Source organism: Euleptes europaea, chromosome 19 (assembly GCF_029931775.1).
Source record: "Euleptes europaea isolate rEulEur1 chromosome 19, rEulEur1.hap1, whole genome shotgun sequence".
In the NCBI taxonomy this organism is placed as follows: Eukaryota; Metazoa; Chordata; class Lepidosauria; order Squamata; family Sphaerodactylidae; genus Euleptes; species Euleptes europaea.
Genome location: NC_079330.1, coordinates 18,983,969 through 19,007,490, shown reverse-complemented (window position 1 = coordinate 19,007,490; position 23,522 = coordinate 18,983,969). Strand labels below are relative to the sequence as shown.

At 47.4% G+C, this 23,522-nt stretch overlaps 1 protein-coding gene and 1 non-coding gene across 2 annotated transcripts in view; both read left to right on the top strand.

Moving 5' to 3' along the window:
• The window catches only part of TAF15 (TATA-box binding protein associated factor 15), a 33,151-nt gene extending 10,112 nt beyond the window's left edge, over positions 1–23,039 (top strand). Inside the window, exons 7-18 of the mRNA XM_056864847.1 lie at positions 163–172; positions 3,843–4,120; positions 6,761–6,872; positions 12,486–12,520; positions 13,122–13,154; positions 14,913–15,022; positions 17,239–17,368; positions 18,497–18,589; positions 19,531–19,618; positions 21,058–21,146; positions 21,238–21,328; positions 22,962–23,039. Of these exons, the coding sequence (XP_056720825.1) occupies positions 163–172; positions 3,843–4,120; positions 6,761–6,872; positions 12,486–12,520; positions 13,122–13,154; positions 14,913–15,022; positions 17,239–17,368; positions 18,497–18,589; positions 19,531–19,618; positions 21,058–21,146; positions 21,238–21,328; positions 22,962–23,001 (1,109 nt within the window). The 3' untranslated portion in view covers positions 23,002–23,039. The remainder of the gene's footprint in view (positions 1–162; positions 173–3,842; positions 4,121–6,760; positions 6,873–12,485; positions 12,521–13,121; positions 13,155–14,912; positions 15,023–17,238; positions 17,369–18,496; positions 18,590–19,530; positions 19,619–21,057; positions 21,147–21,237; positions 21,329–22,961) is intronic.
• TRNAS-ACU (transfer RNA serine (anticodon ACU)) lies at positions 2,687–2,763 on the top strand. The gene has a single exon. It is a non-coding gene; the product is annotated as a tRNA-Ser (tRNA).
• Positions 23,040–23,522: the final 483 nt, after the last annotated feature.

Here is a 23,522-nt window from a genome sequence, read left to right as displayed (position 1 = left end):
GTTGCATTGAGGGTAGCCCCAGAACTCTCATTCTCTTTTTTTAAACATCACCTTCAATTTCAATGACTTGTCAACTTTTTTTCTGCCTGTCTCTGGGCCAGCTGGTAGGTTTTTAGTTATTTTTTCCCCTTAGTTTTTTGCTAGCTTCAGACAAGTGTAGAGAACCGGAGTAGTATATTGTATGAATGAGCATGGTGCAATTCCCCAGGTGATTGTGAAGGATTAGTTGAGAGAACAATGCAGCTGAGAAGGAGAAAAGATTTCAAATCAATGGGATTTTGTATGTTCCTATTATTTTAACAGCTTTTGGATCTGTGCTAAGCTAACTTAAAAACATGAAATCTCGCAATGCCATGAGTACTTGAAACATATGCCCTTGCTTCTGTTTCTGGGCGGGGGACGACCCCAGCTTCGTCTTAATTTAAGCTGACCTGTTTGACTTTTTACAGGAGATAAAAATTGGGAGTAGCAATCGCTTGCGGTCATGGATGCATTTCTGGCCTTAGAACAGTGGCTCTCAAACCAGGAGCTCTCTTCTGTTGCCCAAAGTGGGTGCAAAATTCCAGAGAGGGGTGGTGTTTGGCATCTTCTGTGGTGTTTGGCGTCTTCCTTCCTTCAACTATCACCTGGATAGATTAAACACCCCTAGGCAATTAGCTTTCATTGTTCTGCACTGGACATGTCATAGAATCATAGAGTTGGAAGGGACCACCAGGATCATCTAGTCCAGGGGTCCTCAAACTAAGGCCCGAGGGCCGGATCCGGCCCCCGGAGGGCTTTTGTCCGGCCCGGGGACCAAGGAAGCCAGTCCCCCCTTACCCCCCTCCCCAGAGCTTTTCTGGGCTTCCTGGCTGTGTACGCACAACTGGAAGCCTCCCTCCTGCCCCAGTCACCCCCTTCCCTGTTCCCTCTCCAGCCCAAAACCCCTTTCCTGGGCACACAAGGCATCTTGCTGCTTCGCGTGCCGCCCGGTCGCCCCCTTCCCCCTCTCCCTCCCAGGCCCAAAACCTCCTTTCCTGGGTGCGCGAGGCGTCTTGCTGCCTCACATGCTGCCCAGTCGCCCCCTTCCTGTCCTGGCGTTCCTGTTTTGGCCACAGTTGGCAGCGTTCTCACGGCTCGGGGCTCTCTCTCCTCCTGGGGGTATCCTTGTGGCCTGAAGGTAATTGTAGGGGCCCCTTGGGGGGGGGCTGGGCATATCTCCAGGGAGAAGAAAAAGACTTGTGGCCATTTATGCACAGGAGGTTTTGCCTTGGATTTGCCGCTCTCCAGATACACATTTTCCCCATCCGAATTCTCAGAACTCAAAAGTAAATTTCCCCCCCCCCCACACACCCCAGGGGAGAGTTTGGAGAATTCGGATGGGGAAAATGTGCATCTGGAGAGCGGCAAATCCAAGGCAAACCCTTCCATGAATAAATGGCCTTGGTTTTTACATGCCAACTTTCTCTACCACTAAAGGGAGACTCAAATTGCCTTACAATCCCCTTCCCATACCCTCCCACAACAGACTCCCTGTGAGGCAGGTGGGGCTGAGAGAGCGCTAACAGAGCTGTAACTTGCCCAAGGTCAGCCAGCTGGCTTCGTGAGTAGGGGTGGGGAAACCAACCAGGTTCACCAGATTAGCCTCCGCTTCTCACGTGGAGGAGTGGGGAATCAAACCCGGTTCTCTAGAGTCCCCGCTCCCAACCACCACTCTTAACCACTACAGGGGGAATGACCGGGCTTGTAAGGAGGATGCTTTTCCGGAGAGCCCCCTTGCGCCGCCGCCTCCTCCCCCGAAACAGTCCGGCCCCCAACAGTGTTTGAGGGACAGTGAACTGGCCCCCTGTTTAAAAAGTTTGAGGACCCCTGATCTAGTCCAACCCCCTGCACAATGCAGGAATTTCACAACTACCTCCCCCACACACACCTGGTGATCCCTACTCCATGCTTAGAAGGTGACCAAGATTCTCTCCCTCTCATGAACTGCCTAAGGTCATAGAATCAACATTGTTGACAGATGGCCATCTAGCCTCTGCTTAAAAACCTCCAGGGAAGGAGTGCTTACCGCCTCCTGAGGAAGCCTGTTCAACTGAGGAACCGCTCTAACTGTTAGAAAATTCTTCCTAATGTCTAGACGGAAACTCTTGATTTAATTTCAACCCGTTGATTCTGGTCCGACCTGGGGCAACAGAAAACAACTCGGCACCCTCCTCTATATGACAGGCCTTCAGGTACTTGAAGATGGTTATCATATCCCCTCTCAGTCTTCTCCTCTCCAAGCTAAACATACCCAGCTCCTTCAACCTTTCCTCATAGGACTTGGTCTCCAGAGCCCTCACCATCTTTGTTGCCCTCCTTTGGACACTAGCTGCTGACAAATGTAGAGAGCTGAAGTAGTATATTGTATGAATGAGCATGTGTTCATGTGACCTGTGAAAGCAACTTAGTTTGGTTAGGGAAGAAAGATGCTCTGTAAGAGCTGCTGCTTTCCTCTGCCTCCTTGCGCAGGATTCTTGGAGGTCAGGCAAATCCTGCTCTGTTCCTCTTCCAAATCCAGTGCTTGGCTCAGTAACTCATATGTAGCTTGAGGCTGCATTAAGGTCCCTGTGTGCTGTCTCCTGTGTGTTTCTGATGTGGGTGGGGGGAGTAGAGCAAGCTTCAAAGTGGGGTAGGGCAAACTCAGAAAGTTTGGAACTGCCTTGGAGGAGAGAGGCTGTGGCTCAGTGGTAGAGCATCTGCTTACTATGCAGATGGTCCCAGGTTCAATGCCCGGCATCTCCACTTAGGAGGTGATGCGAAGGATGACTTTTTGAGACCATGGAGAGCTGCTGCCAGTCTGAGTAGGCAGCACTGACCTTGATGGACCAGTGGTCTGATTGAGTGTAAGACAGCTTCATGTGCGTTCATGTGGAGAACTCCCGTGACAATTGGGGAGGGGCAGCTGTCTCTTTTTAGTTGTAACACTGGGTACCCTGACACAAACCAAAAGGTTTGCTTACTGACCGCATAGACTGCCTTTCAACCATAAAAGACCACTGCATACACCAACTTTCAGCCAGTGTGGTGTAGTGGTTAAGAGCAGTGGTTTGGAGCGGTGGACTCTGATCTGGAGAACCAGGTTTGATTGCCCCCTCCTCCACATGAGTGGCGGACGCTAATCTGGTAAACCGGGTTGGTTTCCCCACTCCTCCACATGAAGCCAGCTGGGTGACCTTGGGCTAGTCACACTCTCTCAGCCCCACCTACCTCACAGGGTGTCTGTTGCGGGGAGGGGAAGGGAAGGTGATTGCAAGCCAGTTTGATTCTTCCTTAAGTGATAGCAAAAGTTGGTATATAAAAACCAACTCTTCCTCCTCCTCTTCTTCCTCCTCTTCCTTCTCCTCCTTCCTCCTCCTCTTCTTCCTCTTCTTTACTCGGTTTGTGGTAAGCGGTTACAGTTCAGCACTGGAGGCAAGCTCAGCATGTACAAGACCCTAGCTGCAGTCCCTGGTATTTTCCATTTAAAAGATCTTGAGTAGCAGACATTGAGAAGGATCCTTCTATTTGAGAGTCTGGAGAGCTGCTGCCAGTTAGAGCAGACAGTACTGAGTTGGATAGACCAGTCGTTTGCAGCTTCCTGTCATCATATAGCTCTTCTTGTGCCCTCTTACCAAACGTATTGCAGAGCAGGGCCCTTCTGAACAAGCGTTCAGGGCCTGTCTTCTCCCAGTGGCCAGCAGCAACACAGCCCTGGCTAGCTAAGGGATCTCAGATGCCACCTCTTTGAATTTCGGTGCATGCTTACAGCCAAGAAACTTTACCGTGTGTTTTGCTGCACCTCTGTATCAAAAGAGTGCAGTGATATTTCTCTTTCGTTTCAGCGGAAGGCAACAAGGTCCATACGACCAACCCTCCGGTTACGGTCAAGGGTCCTATGAACAGCAGCAAAGGCCGTTTGACCAGCAGTCCGGCTACGGCCAAGAGGGGCAGCAGCAAAGCTCATACGACCAGCAGTCTGGCTACAGCCAAAACCGAGACTCCTGCGACCAGCAGCAGGGCTATGGTCAGCAGGCAGGCTCCTATGGCCAAAAGTCTGGCCAGCCACAAGGATCGTCCTACCAGTTACATCAGAAGGAAGGTTATGGACACAACGTGCAGGGTAGGTTTATTTTACATGTAGCGACAGTTAACAAAAGTAAACACCAGTGTTGCTAGTAGTGCTTATGTTATGGAAACGTGGTGGAGGGGGGGGACTGGTTTTCTGTAAAGCCATCCCCCCAGCTCTTAGGGATGGGAGCCTTCCTTCAGCGCATGAAGCTCCAGGTTCAATTGCTGCTGTGTCTAGTTAAGGTATCTTCAGTGCCATCATAAACAAGAGTGACACCTTTTTTCTTTTTAAAAAAAATTATTTTCCAAACTAAACATACAGACATACAAACATAAACAAATTATTACATTATATTGGAACTTTACAATTAAAAAAAGGTCATCCCCTGTGCAAGCACCAGGTCATTCCTGACTGATGGGGTGACGTCACAACCCGACGTTTACTAGGCAGACTTTGTTTACAGGGTGGTCTGCCATTGCCTTCCCCAGTTGTCTTCACTTTACCCCCAGCAAGCTGAGAGTTCATTTTACCGACCTCAGAAGGATGGAAGGCTGAGTGAACTTTGAACCGGCTACCTGAAACTGATTTCCTTTGGTATCGCACTCAAGTTGTGAGCAAAGCTTGGACTGCAGTACTGCAGCTTACCACTCTGTGCCACGGGGCTCCTTACTTTACAATTCAGTTGTAAAGTACTAGCACTCTTCTGTATTCCACTTATATTTTCATGTCTAATAATACTTTTATTGCTTAAATTCCATCATTAGTTATTGGCTGTATAGTTAAAGAATAAATTCCATTTTTCATAGAACTTGGAAATTGATCTATTATGTACTGAAGATGTCAATTTAGCCATATTTGCATACTGTTAATTTATTTAACCATTCAGTTACATCTAGGTACTCCTCTGCTTTCCACTTTCTTGCATACATCACTCCTCGTGTGTAGGAGTGGTGTAGTGGTTAAGAGTGGTGGTGTAGTGGTTAAGAGCGATGGTTTGGAGTGGTGGAGTCTGATCTGGAGAACCGGGCTTGATTCCCCTCTCCTCCACATGAGCGGCGGGGGCTAATCTGGTGAACCGGATTTGTTTCCCCACTCCTACACACGAAGCCAGCTGGGTGACCTTGGGCAAGTCACAGTTCTGTTAGAGCTCTCTCAGCTCCACCCACCTCACAGGGTGTCTGTGGTAGGGAAGGGAAGGTGATTGTAAGCCGGTTTGAGACTCCCTTAAGTGGTAAAGAAAGTTGGCATATAAAAACCAGCTCTTTTTCTTCTTGCCATTGTCACTATATACCTACAGTAAATAATTCGTAATATATTTTTGAAATATTGCTGGGTACAATATTTAATATCTTCAGAGCCACCCTAAACAGAGTTACACCTTTCTCAGTCCATTGAAATCAGTGCACTGCTTGGTTAGCAAGACTGGGAAAGGCTTTGCTGGAGACGGGGGAGAACCCTTGCCAGTCTCTGTAGAGAGTCATGGGTTTGACTAGGAACTTCTTTAACCCAAGCATGGCATGAAGAAATGTAGATGATGCTTTTTGCCTTCTTGCTTGCATCCTCATGCAGCGCTGTAACGCTGAGTCCTAGAGGGACAGCATTTTTGTCTTGCACAGGCCTCGCTAGTTTTAGCAAGGGGAGCCCCGTGGCAAAGAGTGGTAAGCTGCAGTACTGCAGTCAAAAGCTCTGCTCACGACTTGAGTTCGGTCCTGACGGAAATCGGTTTCAGGTAACCGGCTCAAGGTTGACTCAGCCTTCCCAGGTCGATAAAATGAGAACCCAGCTTGCTGGGGGTAAAGGGAAGACGACTTGGGAAGGTACTGGCAAACCACCCCGTAAACAAAGTCTGCCTAGGAAACGTCGGGATGTGACATCACCCCATGGGTCAGGAATGTGCAGCTTGCACAGGGGACCTTTACCTTTTACTATTATTTATGTATTATAGGTATTCTGTTTATTTTAAAATCTCTCCTGTTGGCTGAAATAGCACTCTGGGCTTATGCGCTGGATACACAAAAAGCAAAAATGTCACCTTAAAGTAATACAAACAAAACAATTAACAGAAATGGTCTATAGAAGAAGTAATATCCTCAGGCTGAATATTAACTGAAAAGTTTAAGGCAGCTGGAGAGACTAAATGTGATAAAGCAGGTGCCAGGCCCACTTTATTTATTAGCTTGGGAGATTTCTATCCTGTATTTCTGTTGAAAGGCATTTGAGGGAGTTTGCAGATTAGGGTAGGTCATTAAAACAGGAAAAGAAAAATCTACCGTTCAGAAAATCGAAATCGAAAAGCAGCAACCAGCATCAGCACAACTAGAATCAGCAATTTTTTAAAAAGTTAAATCAGTAGTTAGTATTTGGAAAATTAGGGTTGGATCCAGCCAGCGTTTTCCCTTAGTATCACCTAATCATCTCCTTACTGTGGTCTCTGTCCCCCATGGTTTTTGTTCTGGCAGGTCCCATGATCCCCAGCATAGCCTTTTTGATACTAAGGTGTTCTCTTTTTCACCAGTGGAAAAGCTAGTTGGATCCAACATGTAAATTAGGAGTAGAGCCAGAAGGGGGTGGGGTAGTAGATTTTGCCTGGTGCTCACCAGTATACAGATACATCATAGGAATTTAGCATATCACGTGTAAGCAAGGGGCTCTGTTTATCCCCTCTGGAGTAATTGCTTTGTAATTCTGCAGATGATCGCCGTGAAAAGAGCAGGTATGGAGAAGACAGCAGAGGCTACGGTGGGCCACGAGGAGGTGGAAGCAGGTTCGATTCTGACAGCAGAGGTCCAATGTCTGGGATGAGGTAAGAGTTTCACTCCTAGCATTTACACATGATAGCATACTGCTGCCTAGCTGATACAGGTGCTTACAGATGATCAAAAGCTGTTTTTACTCAGAGTTCAGATCTGAAGGTGCTCAATTTTATCACCGTTGCTTTCAGATTCTCTCTTATGGAGAACGTAAGTTGGGAATGCATCGAAACCAACATTCTCTGTTACAGCAAGGTAGTGTTTGAGGGGGCCAAATCCAGTGCCTGGTTCAGTTGGCTGGAGTCAGGCCCAGTCATGCTTCCACTAAAGGATTCATCTGTTAATATGCAAAATGTACATTATAGTCTTGGCTCATCCCCTTGACATAGAATCATAGAGTTGGAAGGGACCACCAGGGTCATCTAGTCCAACCCCCTGCACAATGCAGGCAGTTAATAACTACCTCCCCCCACATCCCCAGTGACCCCAACCCCCCCCCCCCGCCACCATGCAGGATCCCACAATCAAAGCACTCCCGACAGATGGCCATCTAGCCTCTGCTTAAAGACCTCCAAAGACGGGGGACTCCACCACCATGATCCCCAGCATAGGGGATCATGGGACCTCCAAAGACGGGGACATAACGCTGAGGTGGGTGATCATTCGTCCCATTTGACTGGTGGGAATTAATGTAGCCATCTTTTCACTGAGCTCTGCATGGTGTAGTGGTTCAAAGCGGTGGGCTCTAATATGGAGGACCGGGTTTGATTCCCTGTTCCTCCACGTGAGCGGCGGACTCTAATCTGGGGGACTGGGCTGGCTTTCCCACTCCTACACATGAAGCCAGCTGGATTACCTTGGGCTGGTCAGAGTTCTCTCTGAACTCTCTCAGCCCCACCTACCTCACAAGGTGTTTATTGTGGGGAGAGGAAGGGAAGATTGTAAGACGATTTGAATCTCCTTAAAAGGTAGAGAAAACCAGCATATAAAAACCAACTCTTCTTCTTTGACTTCTTCAATTTCTTCTTCTTTGACTAATACGTCTGATGGTTTGCACATCTAGCATATTCTTTAAGCAGCAGTTTGACACTAGGGATTTTTCATTCCTCATAATTTCAAGCAACACTGGAAAACTAACATAACTCTTACTTCTTTTTCAATGAGTGGTGAGACTCCCTTAATGTGGATGCTTTGGAGGTTAGCGGAGAAAATGTCCTAACTCTGCTTAGAAAGCAACATGCTTGGTTCAGTAGCTTAATGGACAGCAGAGGGTGTAGTGCCAGGTGTGTTCTGGCCTTGAGGGATGCTTAAAGCCAGACTGGATTCAAGAAGGGGCTCCATTCTGATGGAAATGGAGCTGTCTGTTTTTCCAGCTCAGAGTTTGGTGAAAGCTTTGTTGCCTGGCAACGTGAAACTAGCACTGTTTCTGTTCACAGCTCTGGGAACAATCTTTATAAAGTTTAAGAAATGAGTTTGAAGGTGGGAGGGAAAGAGGAAGTCCCTTAGTGTTCATGGTGTGGGGGGGGGCTGTCTTTCTCTTTCCAAAGCTGGAAGAATTAAATGCTGTCTTGCTGATTGGGAGCGGGGGCCGCTCTTCTAAATAGGTCAGAATGCTGGGTCTACTTGGGCCATGCTGGAGCCACATGACAGGCATACTGAGGCTGGCTGGGCCATCCTACGTGCTTGTTGAAGGATTAAAGTCCTGTAGAGTAGGATTGGGGGCTGAAGCCAGAGTATGTTGCTATGCATGGTGCACCTCTGCCTGCATTTGTTGCAGATGCTTTTTGAATTGGCGCAGGGAAGTTGTCTGTCCATGTTTCTGTCAGAATGTGGAACCAATTTACTTGGGGCGATAGAGACTGATCTGGAGAACCGGGTTTGATTCCCCTCTCCTACACATGAGCAGCAGAGGCTAATCTGGCAAACTGGATTTGTTTCCCCACTCCATGTGAAGCCTGCTCAGTGATCTTGGGCTAGTCACATTCTCTCAGCCCCACCTACCTAACAGGGTGTCTATTGTGGGGAGGGGAAGGTGATTGTAAGCCAGTTTGAGTCTCCCTTAAGTGATAGAGAAAGTCAGCATATGAAAGCCAACTCTTCTTTCCATTGAAAAATCATTGGAGTGGGGTTAAAGGGGAGGTTGGGATGGAGTGATGAGAATGTCAGGGGGACCCGTGTGTAAAATGGAAACTCTGTTGGTTCCTTGGCCACAAATGCTAAGCGAAGAACTACTGGAAAATCATTTTGACTGACAAATGCTCTTGTAGGATGTCATGGAAATTTGCTTACGCGTTAATTTGTGGGTCGGGGGGAACAAGCATGACACTCTGGGAAATGAGGCAGGTGTTCCCAGGTACCCCGTTACATTCAGCCCCAGCTACCCTTTTACTTTTGCTTTATTTATGGTTCTTCTTTGTTTGTTTGCCCATCAAATTACTCCCCTGCTGCTCAGGCCCTTGTTTGACGGGTTTTCTAAATGCAAGTTTGAATTTCCTTTCTAAACTGAGGAGGGCCCATATCTCAGTGACGGGAGCGCACTGGCCTCTCACCTTGGAGGTCAGACCTGGGCCTCTGGCGACAGAGCTGGGAATCAAACGGCACTCTGCCATATTAGCCGCTGCCAGTAGGCAGGCAAAACACCAGGCTCAGTTGACCAGTGATCTCACTTTCAGTATGAGGCAGCTTCGTAGGTTCGTAAGTAAAAATATATCCTGAGACACAGGGCTGCTGTGAGCTGCTTGAGGTTTGGGTGAGGCATTCCTAGGAAATGAGGCTTGGGAGGAATCATGGAACTCAACAAAGGGAGTCTTTACGATTCCGTTTTCTAGAGGGAAAAATCCTGTTACAGCATGTTGTAGTGGTTTAGAGTGGTGGTTTGGAGCGGTGGAGTCTGATCTGGAGAACTGGGTTTGATTCCCCACTCCTCCACATGAGCGGCGGAGGCTAATCTGGTGAACCGGGTTGGTTTCCCCGCTCCTACACACGAAGCCAGCTGGGTGACCTTGGCCTAGACACACTGCCTCTGCCCCTCCTACCGCACAGGGTATCTGTTGTGGGGAGGGGAAGGCGATGGTGAGCCGGTTTGTTTCTTCCTTAAGTGATAGAGAAAGTCGACATATAAAAACCAACTCTTCTTTAGAAAGAGGAGTACAGAAAGCACAGTAGCGAAATGGTGTGTAATTCCAGCTGTCACAGGTGGCAGCCATGCTTTGCAAGCCAGTCCCGACCATAGTGTGGAGAAGGGCTCTCTCTCTCTCTCTCTCTCTCTCCTTGTGACCCATCAGTTGTAAATGTTCGGCAAGGCTCCACGGGAACCTGATTGTTTTTCTAGTGGGCAGATCACCAGGCAGATAGTAGGGGAACCCCTACTCGGCGACTGCGGAATGCAGGCTGACCCAAGAGAAGCCAAACAGCTGTCACCCAAGACTGCTTTGTAGCTTATTTGGGGTGTGGGAGGAGATGTACGCATGCAGGGGGGGGGGATGGGGCATAGTTGAGGCTAGTAGGCCACGGATTAAAATAGCCTTTTTGCAGGGTGGCCCAGTTTTTGTTGTCTACCAGTAGACTCTAAATTTACAACCTTCTGTAACGCCCAGTGGAAACGGCCGTGCTCTTTTTAGACTACATCTCATCCCCTGTCGCTAAGAATTGGAAATCTAAACATTTAACGAACTGAAATTCGATGCATCCGGACTTGCTTATCCTGCGTCGAAAATCTGAAGTCCGTTTCAAGGAGTCTCAAACCGAAAACACGTGACTGTTGGTTCTTCCCGCACTAAAATGGCAATCCTGTATGGGAATCCCAGCCCATCTTTTTGTTGGGTTTAAAGTTGGGCCTACTGCTTTGAGGGTACATCTGAATGAAAGGCCTGCAATACATTATCTGAGGAAGCATTAAAGGTTTCTATGTTAAAAAAACAAATCACTTGCTTGTACTCTCTTTATGTGGGGAAAATCCTGAAGTCAGAGGTGAATTTGCTAGTGACCACAATTAGTTTTTTCCTCTTATATGATGCCCCAGGGCTATGACGGGCTTGGGCTAGTAATTAAAAAGTTGACGCGTGCTTCTAGTTCTTAAATTTGAGCTAAAACATTTATTTATGCACAATAATTCATAATCAGCATTCCGAAGGAGAACAGAATCAGGCTGACGTCTCCATAAACTTGGGAAAGCAAGCCTCCTTCTAAAAACCAGATCAAAAAACTATAGTGAGCAGCTTGAATTTCAGTCTTAACCGTCTCACAAAGCATCTCAGTGTATAAGTTTTGACTTTGGAAGACTGAGCGCATACTCAGTTTTAGTCACTTAACTGGGTAGGGAACCAATTTCACCCCTGCAGGCATGCACAAAAAGCAAAACCCCCCCAGTTGTGAATTTTTGGGGTTCTGCATCTGTTTGGATATTGTGACATTATATTGCAGTATCCAACACCATGCAGACGTCCTTGTAGATAGAGTGGTCAAAGGGATTTGATCTGAGGAATTCATTAACTTGGTGCGAAGCATTTAAAAAAAAAGCATTATTTTTTTAAATGTCCTCAGTATGGCCACTTTGTGTCTAGCATGTGCAGACGTTGGTTCAAAGGAACTACTTTGGAGAACAGTTCTGTGTTTACTAGGGTATATGTATTGCCCCCCTTCAAATTATGTAAATTGGTCAAAATAAAGAACCTGCATGTGGTGGTGAAATGGTGGACATGATAGAGGTCTATAAAATTATGTATGGTGTGGACAGATTAGACAGGAAGAAGCTTTTCTCCCTCTTGTCATAATAATAGAACACAGCTGCTGAAGCTGGAAGGTGAGAGATTCAAAACAGATAAAAGGAAGTATTTCTTCACACAACGCATAGTTAAATTATGGAACTCCCTGCCCCGGGATGTGGTGATGGCTGCCAACTTGGAAGGCTTTAAGAGGGGAGTGGACATATTCATGGAGGAGAGGGTTATTCATGGCTACTAGTAAAAATGGATACTAGTCAGAATGCACACCTATTCTCTCCAGGATCAGATGAGCATGCCAATATATTAGGTGCTGTGTAACACAGGCAGGATAATGCTGCTGCAGTCGTCTTGTTTGTGGGCTTCCTAGAGGCACCTGGTTGGCCACTGTGATAACAGACTGCTGGACTTGATGGGCCTTGGTCTGATCCAGCAGGGCTTTTCTTACGTTCTTATGCCAGTTTTCCCTTTCTGGTTGTACCCTCTTCCTATACAACATCCCCTGCTGTTCTGGGGTTCCCCAACTACCAAGAGTAGCTTTTCTTTAGACCGTAATGGAGGGGTAAGCAAAAAAAAAAAAAAAGCCTAAGACCCACTTGCTTTTATAGGCAGAAGCACTGAATCCAAACTGTTGACTCCCATCCTTCATGCATACCTTTTGCATGCATCCCAGTTCTCAGTTTGTCCCCGGGGATTGTGGGGGTCCAGGGGAGATGTGGGGATACTGGTTCATGCCACAGAGCTTCCTTTCTTTGACTGATGAGACAATGAGTCTCCCGAGGGAAGGAGCTGTGGCCGAGTTCTCACTGGAGTAACTCCCACCAGCATTCGAGGGATCTGAGCAACTATGCGGTAGCTTTCGAAATAAGTGTTGCTTTTATGCCTTCTGGGCTCAGCTTGTAGAGACTTCAGGAAGAAATCACTTCTTCAATTTTTCCTCTGCAGTGGTGGTGACCGAGGGGGCTCCAAAAATTTTGGTGGTAAGTGCCAAGCATTTCGAAACAAAATGAAAAAAAAAAAAAAACCGAACCCTCAGTGGAACTTCTCTAAATTAAAAAGAAAAACAGATTTTTAAAAGCCACCAAAGACCATGTTCCAGTGTGTTGAAATTGTTTGTTTTGTTTACCCCTTTTGGTTAAGGGTGTTGTTTTTTTATACAAGAAGGGTTGGGTCTTTATGCATTTTTTTAAAAAAACAATTTGTACCTTCTTGTTTTCTTTTTGTTCATCTGCATGAAAAACGTTTTTTGTTGTAACTCTCGCTTGCCACTGGATGGCACGCCCAAACGTCCTCCAAGCGCTGCATACCAGTTAGTTCTTGCTGCCAGCAGCTAGCCCACCCTCGCAAGATGACCACCGACATAAACTCGGCTGCAGTCTGCAAACTTGAAAGACTGCAACACCTGTCAGATGATTTTAAATCACAGTATCTTCTGAAGCTTGTTTTTGTGTTCTAAGCGTTGCATCTCTTTTCCACTTTTTTTTCTTTCAACATCAAGTAATGTTGATGAAAACTAGTTTTGCATGACTTCTGTAATTGCTCAATTACCCTTGGCTTTCTCTGTTTGACTCCTTTCCTCAGGTCAAAGGGATTATGGTCCAAAGTCAGACGCTGGTAAGCATAAGAGCAGCCTGACCAGTTTTTCTTGCCTTGACTACTGCAAGTCCACCTCTCTGGCCTCCTGTTGTCACTCCTTGGCCCCTCCCACCTCTGTCCAGTACCCCACCACCAAAGCCGTTCACCTCTCGTGTTGTTAAGACCATGTGAAGCCCCTGTTGAAAGGCCTCCTCCGTTGGTTTCCTCTTAGTTCCTCCCCCTAGCACCACACCACTTTTTGAGAGCTAGCGTGATGTAGTGGTTAAGCTTCCAAGGTCTGACGAGATCAGGCTAGCCTGGCTGTCCAGGTCAGGGCCTTTTGCACATTAGACAATGCCTATTCCAACACTTACCTCCCTGTTCTGGTATTCTCATTATCTTCCTGCCTGCACCTTTATTCTGCCACCTTCACCCATCCTAAGGGCTCCTGTTCCCTTTCTCCCTTGCTGCCTCATATGTTTGGAGCCCCCTCTCAGAACACCTGCATGAGCCCGCCTCTCTCACTCATACCTTCTCAGTGAAGCCGGATGCGGGGGCCTATTGTCTCATATTCTGTCAAATGCCATGCACATTGATGGAGGTATATTTATAGTCGTTGGTTCTTTACTTTGGCTTGAAATAGGGAGTGTGCCTTATAATAATAGAACTGGCGGGGGCATGGAGGGGCCATTCAACAATCAGTAGGTTCAGGACAGATGGAAGAAAATACTTCACACAGTACAAAATTAACTTGCGGTACTTCCTGCCAAAAGAGCTTCGTGGCGCAGAGTGGTAAACTGCAGTCCTGCAGTCAAAAAGTTCTGCTCATGACTTGAGTTTGATCCCGACAGAAGTCAGTTTCAGGTATTCGGCTCAAGGTTGACTCAGCTTTCCATCCTTCCAAGGTTGGTTGGTAAAATTATTTCCCAGCTTGCTGAGGGTACAGTGTAGACGATTGGGGAAGGCAATGGCAAACCACCCCGTAAACCACTGCCGAGTAAACATCGGGATATGACGTCACCCCATGGGTCAGTAATCACCCGGTGCTTGCATGGGGACTGCCTTTACCTTTTTACTTGCTGCCAAAATAGATGGCAGTTTGGATGGTACAGGCAGGATTAGACATGCTCATTGAGGACATCCATTGATTGTTGTTAACTGTGATTAAGAATGAAACTTCCACGCTCAGAGGCAGTATACCTCTTGAGTTCTAGATGCTGGAAAGGTAACACTTTGCTCAAAATAGATTTTCCCCCAGTACTACTTTTTGTCTTCTCTCTAAGGATGTGCTTTGGGATTCTGCTAGGATCAAAGAATGTAGTCTTGTAGCAGTACTCAGCTTTCCAGATTGTAGTCAAAGCTGCCCCATGATGGAGCTACCAGAGGTGAAGTGGTTTGGAGCGGTGGAGTCTGATCTGGAGAACCGGGTTTGATTCCCCACTCCTCCACATGAGCGGCGGAGGCTAATCTGGTGAACTGGATTTGTTTCCCCATTCCTACACACAAAGCCAGCTGGGTGGCCTTGGGTGAGTCACACACTCTCAGCCCCACCTACCTCACAGGGTGTCTGTTGTGGGGAGGGGAAGGGAAGGCGATTGTAAGCCAGTTTGAGTCTCCCTTAAGTGGTAGAGAAAGTCGGCATATAAAAAAACCAACTCCTTCTTCTTTGATTTGACATGCGCAACAGCCAGTTGCACTTTGATTCCAAGCCTCTTGGAACAGCTTTTGGCTAACCCACCGAATCACCCTTTGATTCAAAAGCAACTTCTCTCCCTCTCCCTCCCCCCTTTAATCTAGATTCGGAATCCGATAACTCCGACAACAACACCATCTTCGTACAAGGGCTCGGGGATGATGTTTCGACAGACCAAGTGGCCGAATATTTCAAGCAAATAGGCATCATTAAGGTGCGTAAAGCTTGCAAAATTTAAAGAAGGTTTGGGGCATGGCGAATTGTGAAACCGATGTGAGGCGGAGCGGCTGGACGCCGGAGCTGCTGGGTAGAGATTTTAATTCCAGAGGGATGGCCGTGTCTGTCTATTTCAGCAAAATAAAACAGGAATCCAGGGGTGCTTTAAAAGACAAACAATGTTTATTCCACCGTGAGCTTTGAAGGAATGAGCTCTAACTCATGAAGGTCAGACCAGCACCAACGGGTTAAAATTAAGTCAGAAGAGTTTCCATCTAGACATTAGGAAGGATTTTCTAACAGAGCGGTTCCTCAGTGGAACAGGCTTCCTCGGGAGGTGGTGCGCTCTCCTTCCCTGGAGGTTTTCAACCAGAGGCTAGATGGCCATCTGTCAGCAATGCTGATTCTATGAACTTAGGCAGCTCATGAGAGGGAGGGAATCTTGGCCAGCGTCTGGGCACTGGGGGTGTGGGTGTCGTGCACAGCGTGTCTGGAATTCAGGAGTTCACCTGGTAGCAAGTTCACACCACGCAGTTCTGCTATGTACAGTTTATTTACAATATATACACAGAGTCCTATATACACCGAGTCCTTTAGCAGTTAACATTCACTGCTATGACTATCAAAGTGCTTCACAAATCGCCAGTGTTCCTAATAGGACAAACTTACATTCAATGCACAGACTTATTTATACATTCATGACCAATCACATTTCACCTGAGATGAGTCATTCTGGAAATCCGTGTTCCTGGCTGTGCAAACTGGCTCAGACCAGCATAATCACATGACTCAGCTGTCAATCTGATCAGTGTGATCTAGTTAACAAACTGCAGACTAGACATATGCTGACAGTGCGGGGGGGAGGTAGTTGTGAATTTCCTGCATTGTGCAGGGGGTTGGACTAGATGACCCTGGTGGTCCCTTCCAACTCTATGATTCTATGACACCTTGTGCTGGAATAAATGTTGCTCGTTCTGCTAATTCCTCACCATCTGTGCGGCAGCACAGGATTCTGCTGCCGTTTCCCTGCATTTCTGCAATGAAAAGAAGCTGAGTACCGAAAGCAAGATGCCTCAGTAATCTACAGCTGTTCTTCTTCCTTATTTTCAGAAATACATTTGGTTCTTCCCCACTGTCAGACCTCAAAGTAGAGGCTGGCCTTTGTAAGGTGGCAGTTGACTCTGCCGCTTGTTGAGGAGTCTTTTAGAACCAGACAGCTGTTTTTACTCTGGAAACCACCCTCAAGCGTGTTTTTTTAAGTTTAATAGAAAGGTATGGTCTTTACAGGAACATACAAAGCCGTCATGTATTGAAACAAATCATTGTCTCCTCTGACAGGTACTGATTCTCAAGGGTCTTGAACAGTGAAAGGGCTTCACCTGCTACCTAAGGACCAAGGATTGTTCGATCAAGTGTGCGCCAGGGGGTTTAACTCCTCTCCTAGTGTCTTCTCACATGGAAAAAAGCCACCCACCCCCAAACAATTTACTCCTGCTAAGGAAAACATAACAGTTACGTGTATTTTTGCCCAGCAAGAGTAAAAACAACTGGGGGGGAGCTTTTCCCTTGGGAAAATGTCAGGGAAGGAAAGGTTAATGACTCCATCTTTCTCCACCTCTTTCCCCTTCTTGTCCTTGATCAAACAATCCTGGAGGCTGTATTTTCTAAAGACAGAAAAGTCACATAAAATAAATGAATTAGAGGGCTAATTGACTTCTCACCTTCTTTAGCTGGAGATCGTTCTGCTGCAAAGCATGTGCTCCGTTTCAAAGTCATGTCCCCCTACTATCCTGTATAATTGTTGCAGTTACTGATGCCCTAGAGCAGGGGTGTCAAACATAAGGCCTGGGGGCCGGTTGCGGCCCCTTAAGAGCTCTTATCCCGCCCGTGATCCAGCCGAGGCAGCCACTCTCCCCACTCTCGATCTGGGCCTGCGAGGCACGGCACTGCCCCACCAAGTGACATTTATGTCATATCTGGCCCTCGTAACTGTTGAGTTCAACACCCCTGCTAGAGCAGTGGGTGAGTGAAAGAGGCAGAATGGGAAAGGGCCACAAGACACTGAAACAGACAAATTGCAAGGTATCCTGCTTGATCTTGAAATGACTCTGTATATTTGTTACTGCAAGGCTGACCAAAGCTGCTCTTGGGGACGTCTCTAGTGAGGAAATGCCATTTACCTCTGTGTATCTCTCCCTCCCACCCCCTTCACAGACTAACAAAAAGACAGGCAAGCTTATGATCAACCTCTACACAGACAAGGATACTGGCAAGCCAAAAGGGGAAGCGACAGTGTCTTTTGATGATCCCCCTTCTGCTAAGGCAGCTATTGACTGGTTTGATGGTAAGGATGTCCCTCTTCTGTACATTAGCTGAGCGTGTGTGTTCATGTGCAGTTTCCCTTTTCTAACACATGACAAAACGGCTAGGTAATGCCTGGTAAATGACTAACCCCACTCACGAGGGTTTGTGGTGGCTGTCCCTAGAATTACCTCTGTGGAGCCAGGAAGCTTGGCTGGGAGGCTTGAGTTTCAAGAAGAAGAGTTGTTTTTTATATGCCGACTTTCTCTAACACTTAAGGAAGAATCAGACCGGCTTACAATCACCTTCCCTTCCCCTCCCTGCAACAGACACCCTGTAAGGTAGGTGGGGCTCAGAGAGCTCTAACAGAGCTGTAACTTGCCCAAGGTCATCCAGCTGGCTTCATGTGTAGGAGTGGGGAAACAAATCCATTTCACCAGTTTAGCCTCTGCCACTCATGTGGAGGAGTGGGGAATCAAACCCGGTTCTCCAAATCAGAGTCCACCGCTCTAAACCACTGCTCTTAACCACTACACCACGCTGGCCTTTTCCTTCTTGCCCTGCCTCTTTTCTCTCCCTGCTTGATCTGTGTGTGTGTGTGTTAAGTGCCATTGAGTCGCTTCCAACTCATGGCGACCCTATGAATCAGTGTCCTCCAAAATGTCCTATCATTAACAGCCTTGCTCAGGTCTTGCAAACTAAGGGCCGAGTCAATCCATCTCTTGTACCGAAATATATATTTTGTTTAGATGCTTTGGGAGGGGGGGCAGTGTGTCCAGCTCTGTTATCTGTCTGAGGGCTTTAACAGTATCTTTTCTCAGTAGGGTTCCATGTTGCGAGCCAGTGTGGCGTAGTGGTTAAGAGCGATGGACTCTAATCTGGGAGAACCGTGTTGGTTTCCCCACTCTTCCACATGAAGCCAGCTGGGTAACCTTGGGCTAGGCACAGTTCTCTCAGAATTCTCTCAGCCCCACCTAACCTCACAGGGTGTCTGTTGTGGGGAGGGGAAGGGAAGGCGATTGTAAGCCGCTTTGAGACTCCTTAAAGGTAGAGAAAAGAGGGGTATAAAAACCAACTCTTCTTCTTCAAGCTTCTCTCCTTTTTTAAATTGCTTTTGCTGTGGCATGCCCACGGAGGGTTCACCGCCCTGTTTCCCTTTTTCTTCCTGCAGGGAAGGAATTCAACGGCAGCGTCATCAGGGTTTCCTTTGCAACCCGACGGCCTGAATTCATACGAGGAGGTGGAGCAGGCGGTGGACGCCGAGGTAGCAATGAGTCAATATTTATTTATGAACTTTACTGTTATAGTCCTCCTTTTTCATTGAGGCTCAGGGACAGATTACACGATGTAAATCAATGTAGTCAATGGAATAAAACATCTGATAAGTGAAATAACAGGACTAGGATTATAGAAATCTGAAAGCCAAGTATAAGTATTAGACATAATACATTAACAGTGCCGCAAATTGAAATTATATAGATAGGACACACTGTAGGAAGGGCAGGATAATACATTCAGCTGAAGTCCTGTCTTTTTGAATGAAGTCAGCTCACAGAGAAATATTAGGTACAAAGCAGGCCATTGGAAATGGCCTTCCTCCCTGCCCTGCAGAGTTGGCTAGCTGTTGATGAAAGGGTTGCCAGCTGGAGAGGGAAGAAGGCTCCTCCCTCTGACCATCATGAAGGGCTTTGTTTCTTCATTCTCTCTGTCTCTGCTAAGTTGGTGGATGTCTGGCTGCTGAGAAGGGAGGTGGGCATGATAAGAGGATGTGAGAACAAGGCTTTAATGAGGCGGCTGAGCCGGATGAGAGAAATGGTTTGGACAAGTCTGGTTCTAAGATTAGGAATTTGTATATTGAATTGAAGGAGACCCCTGCAGGATTAGACCAAAGGTCTAGTCTGGCACCCCTGTTTCCCACCATGGCCAATCAGATGCCCCTAGGAAGTTCACAAACTGGGCTTGTTTGTAATAGTCCATCCCCTGTAGTCCTTCCCCAGCTGGTGGTCAAGAGATGTACCGCCTCTGGTCACGCAGGCTCCATTTAGCTGCTTTGAGTGTCGTTCGAAGAGGCAATTCGCATCTCCATAAGTCAAATGGTGACCCAGCTGTCATCTAGGGGATAACGATGAGCGGCCCGTCCGTAGTGCACATACTTCATGGTACTGCTACGCCTTCCTCATTTTCACTCTGTCGTTGTTCCCGCAGGTTCACGAGGAGGGGGCTTTGGAAGAGGCGGGGGCTTCCAAGGCCGAGGCGGGGAACCCAAAAGCGGAGATTGGGTTTGTCCGAACCCGTAAGTCCTTTTCCTTAATGCCACCTTGGGTGGCGCAGTGCATGGTGTGGTGAACACCCAATGAAGTACACATTACGCTTCCATGTACTGAGCTGATCTAGCCCGGGACTGTTTGCCCTCGCTGTCAGCGACTTCTGGGCCCCTGCAGCAAGAAGCCTTTTCCACCTCCTGCTTCCTGAGGCTCTTTAACTGGAGGTGCCGGGAATTGAACCTCAGGCCCGCCTGCATTCAAAGCTTATGATCTGGCCGCTGTTCCATCGCTCCTGATTTTATTAGCCCTCCTCCATTGACTCGGCAGTTGCCCCAGTGGCTTCACAAAGTAATCTGAAACTGAGAAAAGGGGAGAGGGAAAGTCCAGAATATATATGAACAAGGAAGGACCTACAAGGGCTCCTGAGAGAGGGGAAATCCCATCCCCTTGCTGTCTCTCGCTCTCCAGCCGCCTTCTGTTCGACTTCCCCTCTTTCCTGATTCCTTTCCTCCTCGTCACCCACTATGTCTTCACATGCACACCCGCTCTCCTTTTCTCCCACATCCCATGGTGTCCTCTTCCTGATTTGTGCTTCTCTCCCCACCCCTTTTCTGGCATAAAAAAGGTAAAGGTGCAAGCACCGGGCCATTACTGACCCAAGGGGCGACATCACGTCCTGTGTCACAGGCAGTCTCTGCGCCATGGCCTTCCCCAGTCAGTCTACACTTTGCCCTCAGCAAGCTGGGTGCTCATTTTACCGACCTCGGAAGGGTGGAAGGCTGAGTCAACCTTGAGCCGGTCACCTGAAACCAACTTCCGTTGGGATCGAACTCAGGTCATGAGCAGAGCTTGGACTGCCGTATTGCAGCTTACCATTCTGCTCCACGGGGCTCTTTTCTGGTGACAGCCATATAATTTTGAGCCCCATTTTTTATTGCTATGGCCCCCTGAAATACCACCCACACTAGTGTTGAGAGCACAGACAGTTGTCTTAATGTTGGCAGAGGGTTAAAATCATAGTATCATAGAGTTGGAAGGGGCCTCCAGGGTCATCTAGTCCAACCCCCTGCACAATGCAGGAAATTCACAACAACTACCTCCCCCCCCCACACCCCCAGTGACCAGAAGATGTCCAAGATGCCCTCCCTCTCATCATCTGCCTAAGGTCACAGAATCAGCATTGCTGACAGATGGCCATCTAACCTCTTCTTAAAAACCTCCATGGAAGGAGAGCTTACCACCTCCCGAGGAGGAACTGCTCTAACTGTTAGCAGGTGGTTAGCAGGTGTTCTCCTGGCTGGCGGAAACCTGTTTGCTCCCGTTGTGCCGTTGTTTTGATCTGCTCAGAGGCCGTGCTTGGCTGTAAGATAAAATTACAAACTTCAAACCTCCAAGAAACCCTGGCTTGCCAGGTCCTCCCTTTCCACCCAAAAGCCGTTGTTGAAACTGGGATTCTGCTTTGTCTCAGGAGTTGCGGTAACATGAATTTTGCCCGCCGGAATTCCTGCAACCAGTGTAACGAGCCCAGGCCGGAAGACTCTCGCCCCGCAGGAGGAGGTATGCGAGTAACCGACCCGCTCTTGAGGTAGACACTGCAGCCTCTAGCGCGAGTCCCTCATGTTTCTCCTCTCGTGTTCCTCCCTTGCAGACTTCCGGGGCAGAGGCGGCTTTGGAGGCGATAGGGGGTTCCGCGGCAGAGGCGGCAGAGGTGGCGGCTTCGGTGGCAAAATGGGAGGGAGGTACGTGCTGAATTTCAGAACAGTGGAAATGTATCGTGTGTTTTGTTTTGTGTGTAAATGAGGGCTGTGTTTATCAGTAAACCCGAGCCGAAAACAAAGCAGAAAATCGCCGTTTCGGCTTATTTTCAGCTCGGGTTTACCGGGTTGGGGGGGAGTTCACAATATTTCTCTATGGAGGGGGGGGCGACCCCTTCCGGACCCCATAAAATCGCCCCCCCTTATCCAATCTTCACCAAACTTCGGGGTTCGTGCAACGAGAGTCCCTTCAAGGTACACTGTGAATTTGGGGGCTCTACCTAAAAAAATGCCCCCCCCCAAGGAGCTTTAAAAAAATCCACATATATAGGCCTGAATTCTTCCGGTAAACCTGGAAATAAGCCGAATTCCCATATTTATCAGTATGGGTATTCGGCTTATTTCGGGTTTACCGGAAAAAATCAGGCTCAATAAACCCAAACCCGAAATTTACCGGATTTTGGGTTTTTTTTTTGCACAGCACTAGTGTAAATTAATAAATTTTGCCGCACCCTTCTATATATCTTTCTGTTATGTACGTAATGATAAGAGGATCTTCCCACTTGCCAGAGAGAGACAAAATGGTCATGTCTGAACTCTTACAAAGTACCTTGGGAAATGTAGGGATTTTGTTTTGGGGTTTTTTTTTGTTTTTGTTTTTTGAGGCAGCTGAACAACTGTAACAATTGCTGATAGAGTGCCCTGCATTTCTTGGGAAGCTGTGACATTTAAAGTAGGATTCAAACCAGTTTGGAAGGAGAGACAGGTACAACAGCACTGACGTCACGGAATTAACTTTGCTAACAACAAATCTCAAGCACCTTTTGAGACACTGCCTCCCTCCTTTTAAAATAAGGAATGGCTCTTTCAGTATTTGGGTTTGAGCCAGCAAAAAAATAATAATTGTGTAGCTTTTAAAGAAATTAATGAGGATCTTCTGCTACATTTTGGGGGGAGGGCTTGTTTCAATTGTGGTGGCCATGTATCCCAGATCATTGGCATAGAAATGGGGAACCTTTGACACCAGCTTCTAAATTGCTTGCGCGTGCGCACTCCGTCAAGTCACATCTGACTTACGGCAACCCCTGGTGGGGTTTTCAAGGTAAGAGTCATTCAAAGGCGGTTTGCCATTGCCTGCCTCCGAGTGTGCTGAGAGTCCTGAGAGAACTGTGACTGGCCCAAGGTCACCCAGCATGCTTCATGTGGAGGAGTGAGGAATCGAACCCGGTTCTCCAGATTAGAGTCTGCCGCTCTTAACCATGCTGGCTCGAAGCTTCTAAATTAGTAAAGTTCAAAAAGGTGTATAGGGGTGTAACTGGTGCCATTTCAGGAGAGGGACAAGATACTGGGGGGCAGGCGCCAAAGTCTCTTTGAAAGGACTGAGTGATGGAAGAGATTTTGTCCTTGGTAGGCAGCCTGAGGGTAACACCCGCTTCTTCCTTTCCCGTGGTTGTCACCTCTGGATCTTTGTGGGTCCTCTAGCGCCCCCAGCCAGGCAGTGGTTGGCAGCTGGACTTGGAGCTAACTTTCTGCAAGTGGACTGCAGCAGTTGCTGGGGCGGGGCTTTTATCGCTTGGATACATGTAAGTCAATCACCTCCTTCTGTTTTCTCTTGTAGGAACGATTTCAGAAATGATCAACGGAACAGACCCTACTAGAAACGGCTGTGAATGTCCCCAATCTTTCTAATGGCTTTTTTTTTTGTCGGTGAAATTGGCCAGGTTTCGCCTGCTGCTTTATACCCCGTGGCCTCTTCTGGATAGTGGAATTAAAATGTGAAAATGGCTTTTTATTTTGATGGGAGGGACTGGATCAGAGGCTTTTTTTCCATCTTTTTTTTTTAAGCAAGTAGTCTATTGAAATTTCATCTTTAATTTCCAATGTTCCCCTCCTCTAATACACAATACTCCAATACCCCACCTCACTCCTTCACCAACTTAATTCTTCCACAGCCTCAGAGGGAAGGAATTAAATTGTAAAATATTTGCCAAAAAAATCTGATGTGTTTTATAATACAATAAAAGCTGTTTATTTGTGACATTCTGGCTTGGTTTCCTCCTTTTCTTATCTAGCGAGCCCCCGTTCTTTTCCTTGGTCTCTGCTGCTGAAAGAATGAGGCCTGCTCAGAAAGGCATGTTAAGTACAATTCATTAGCAAGAAAATCTGAATTATGCAACCT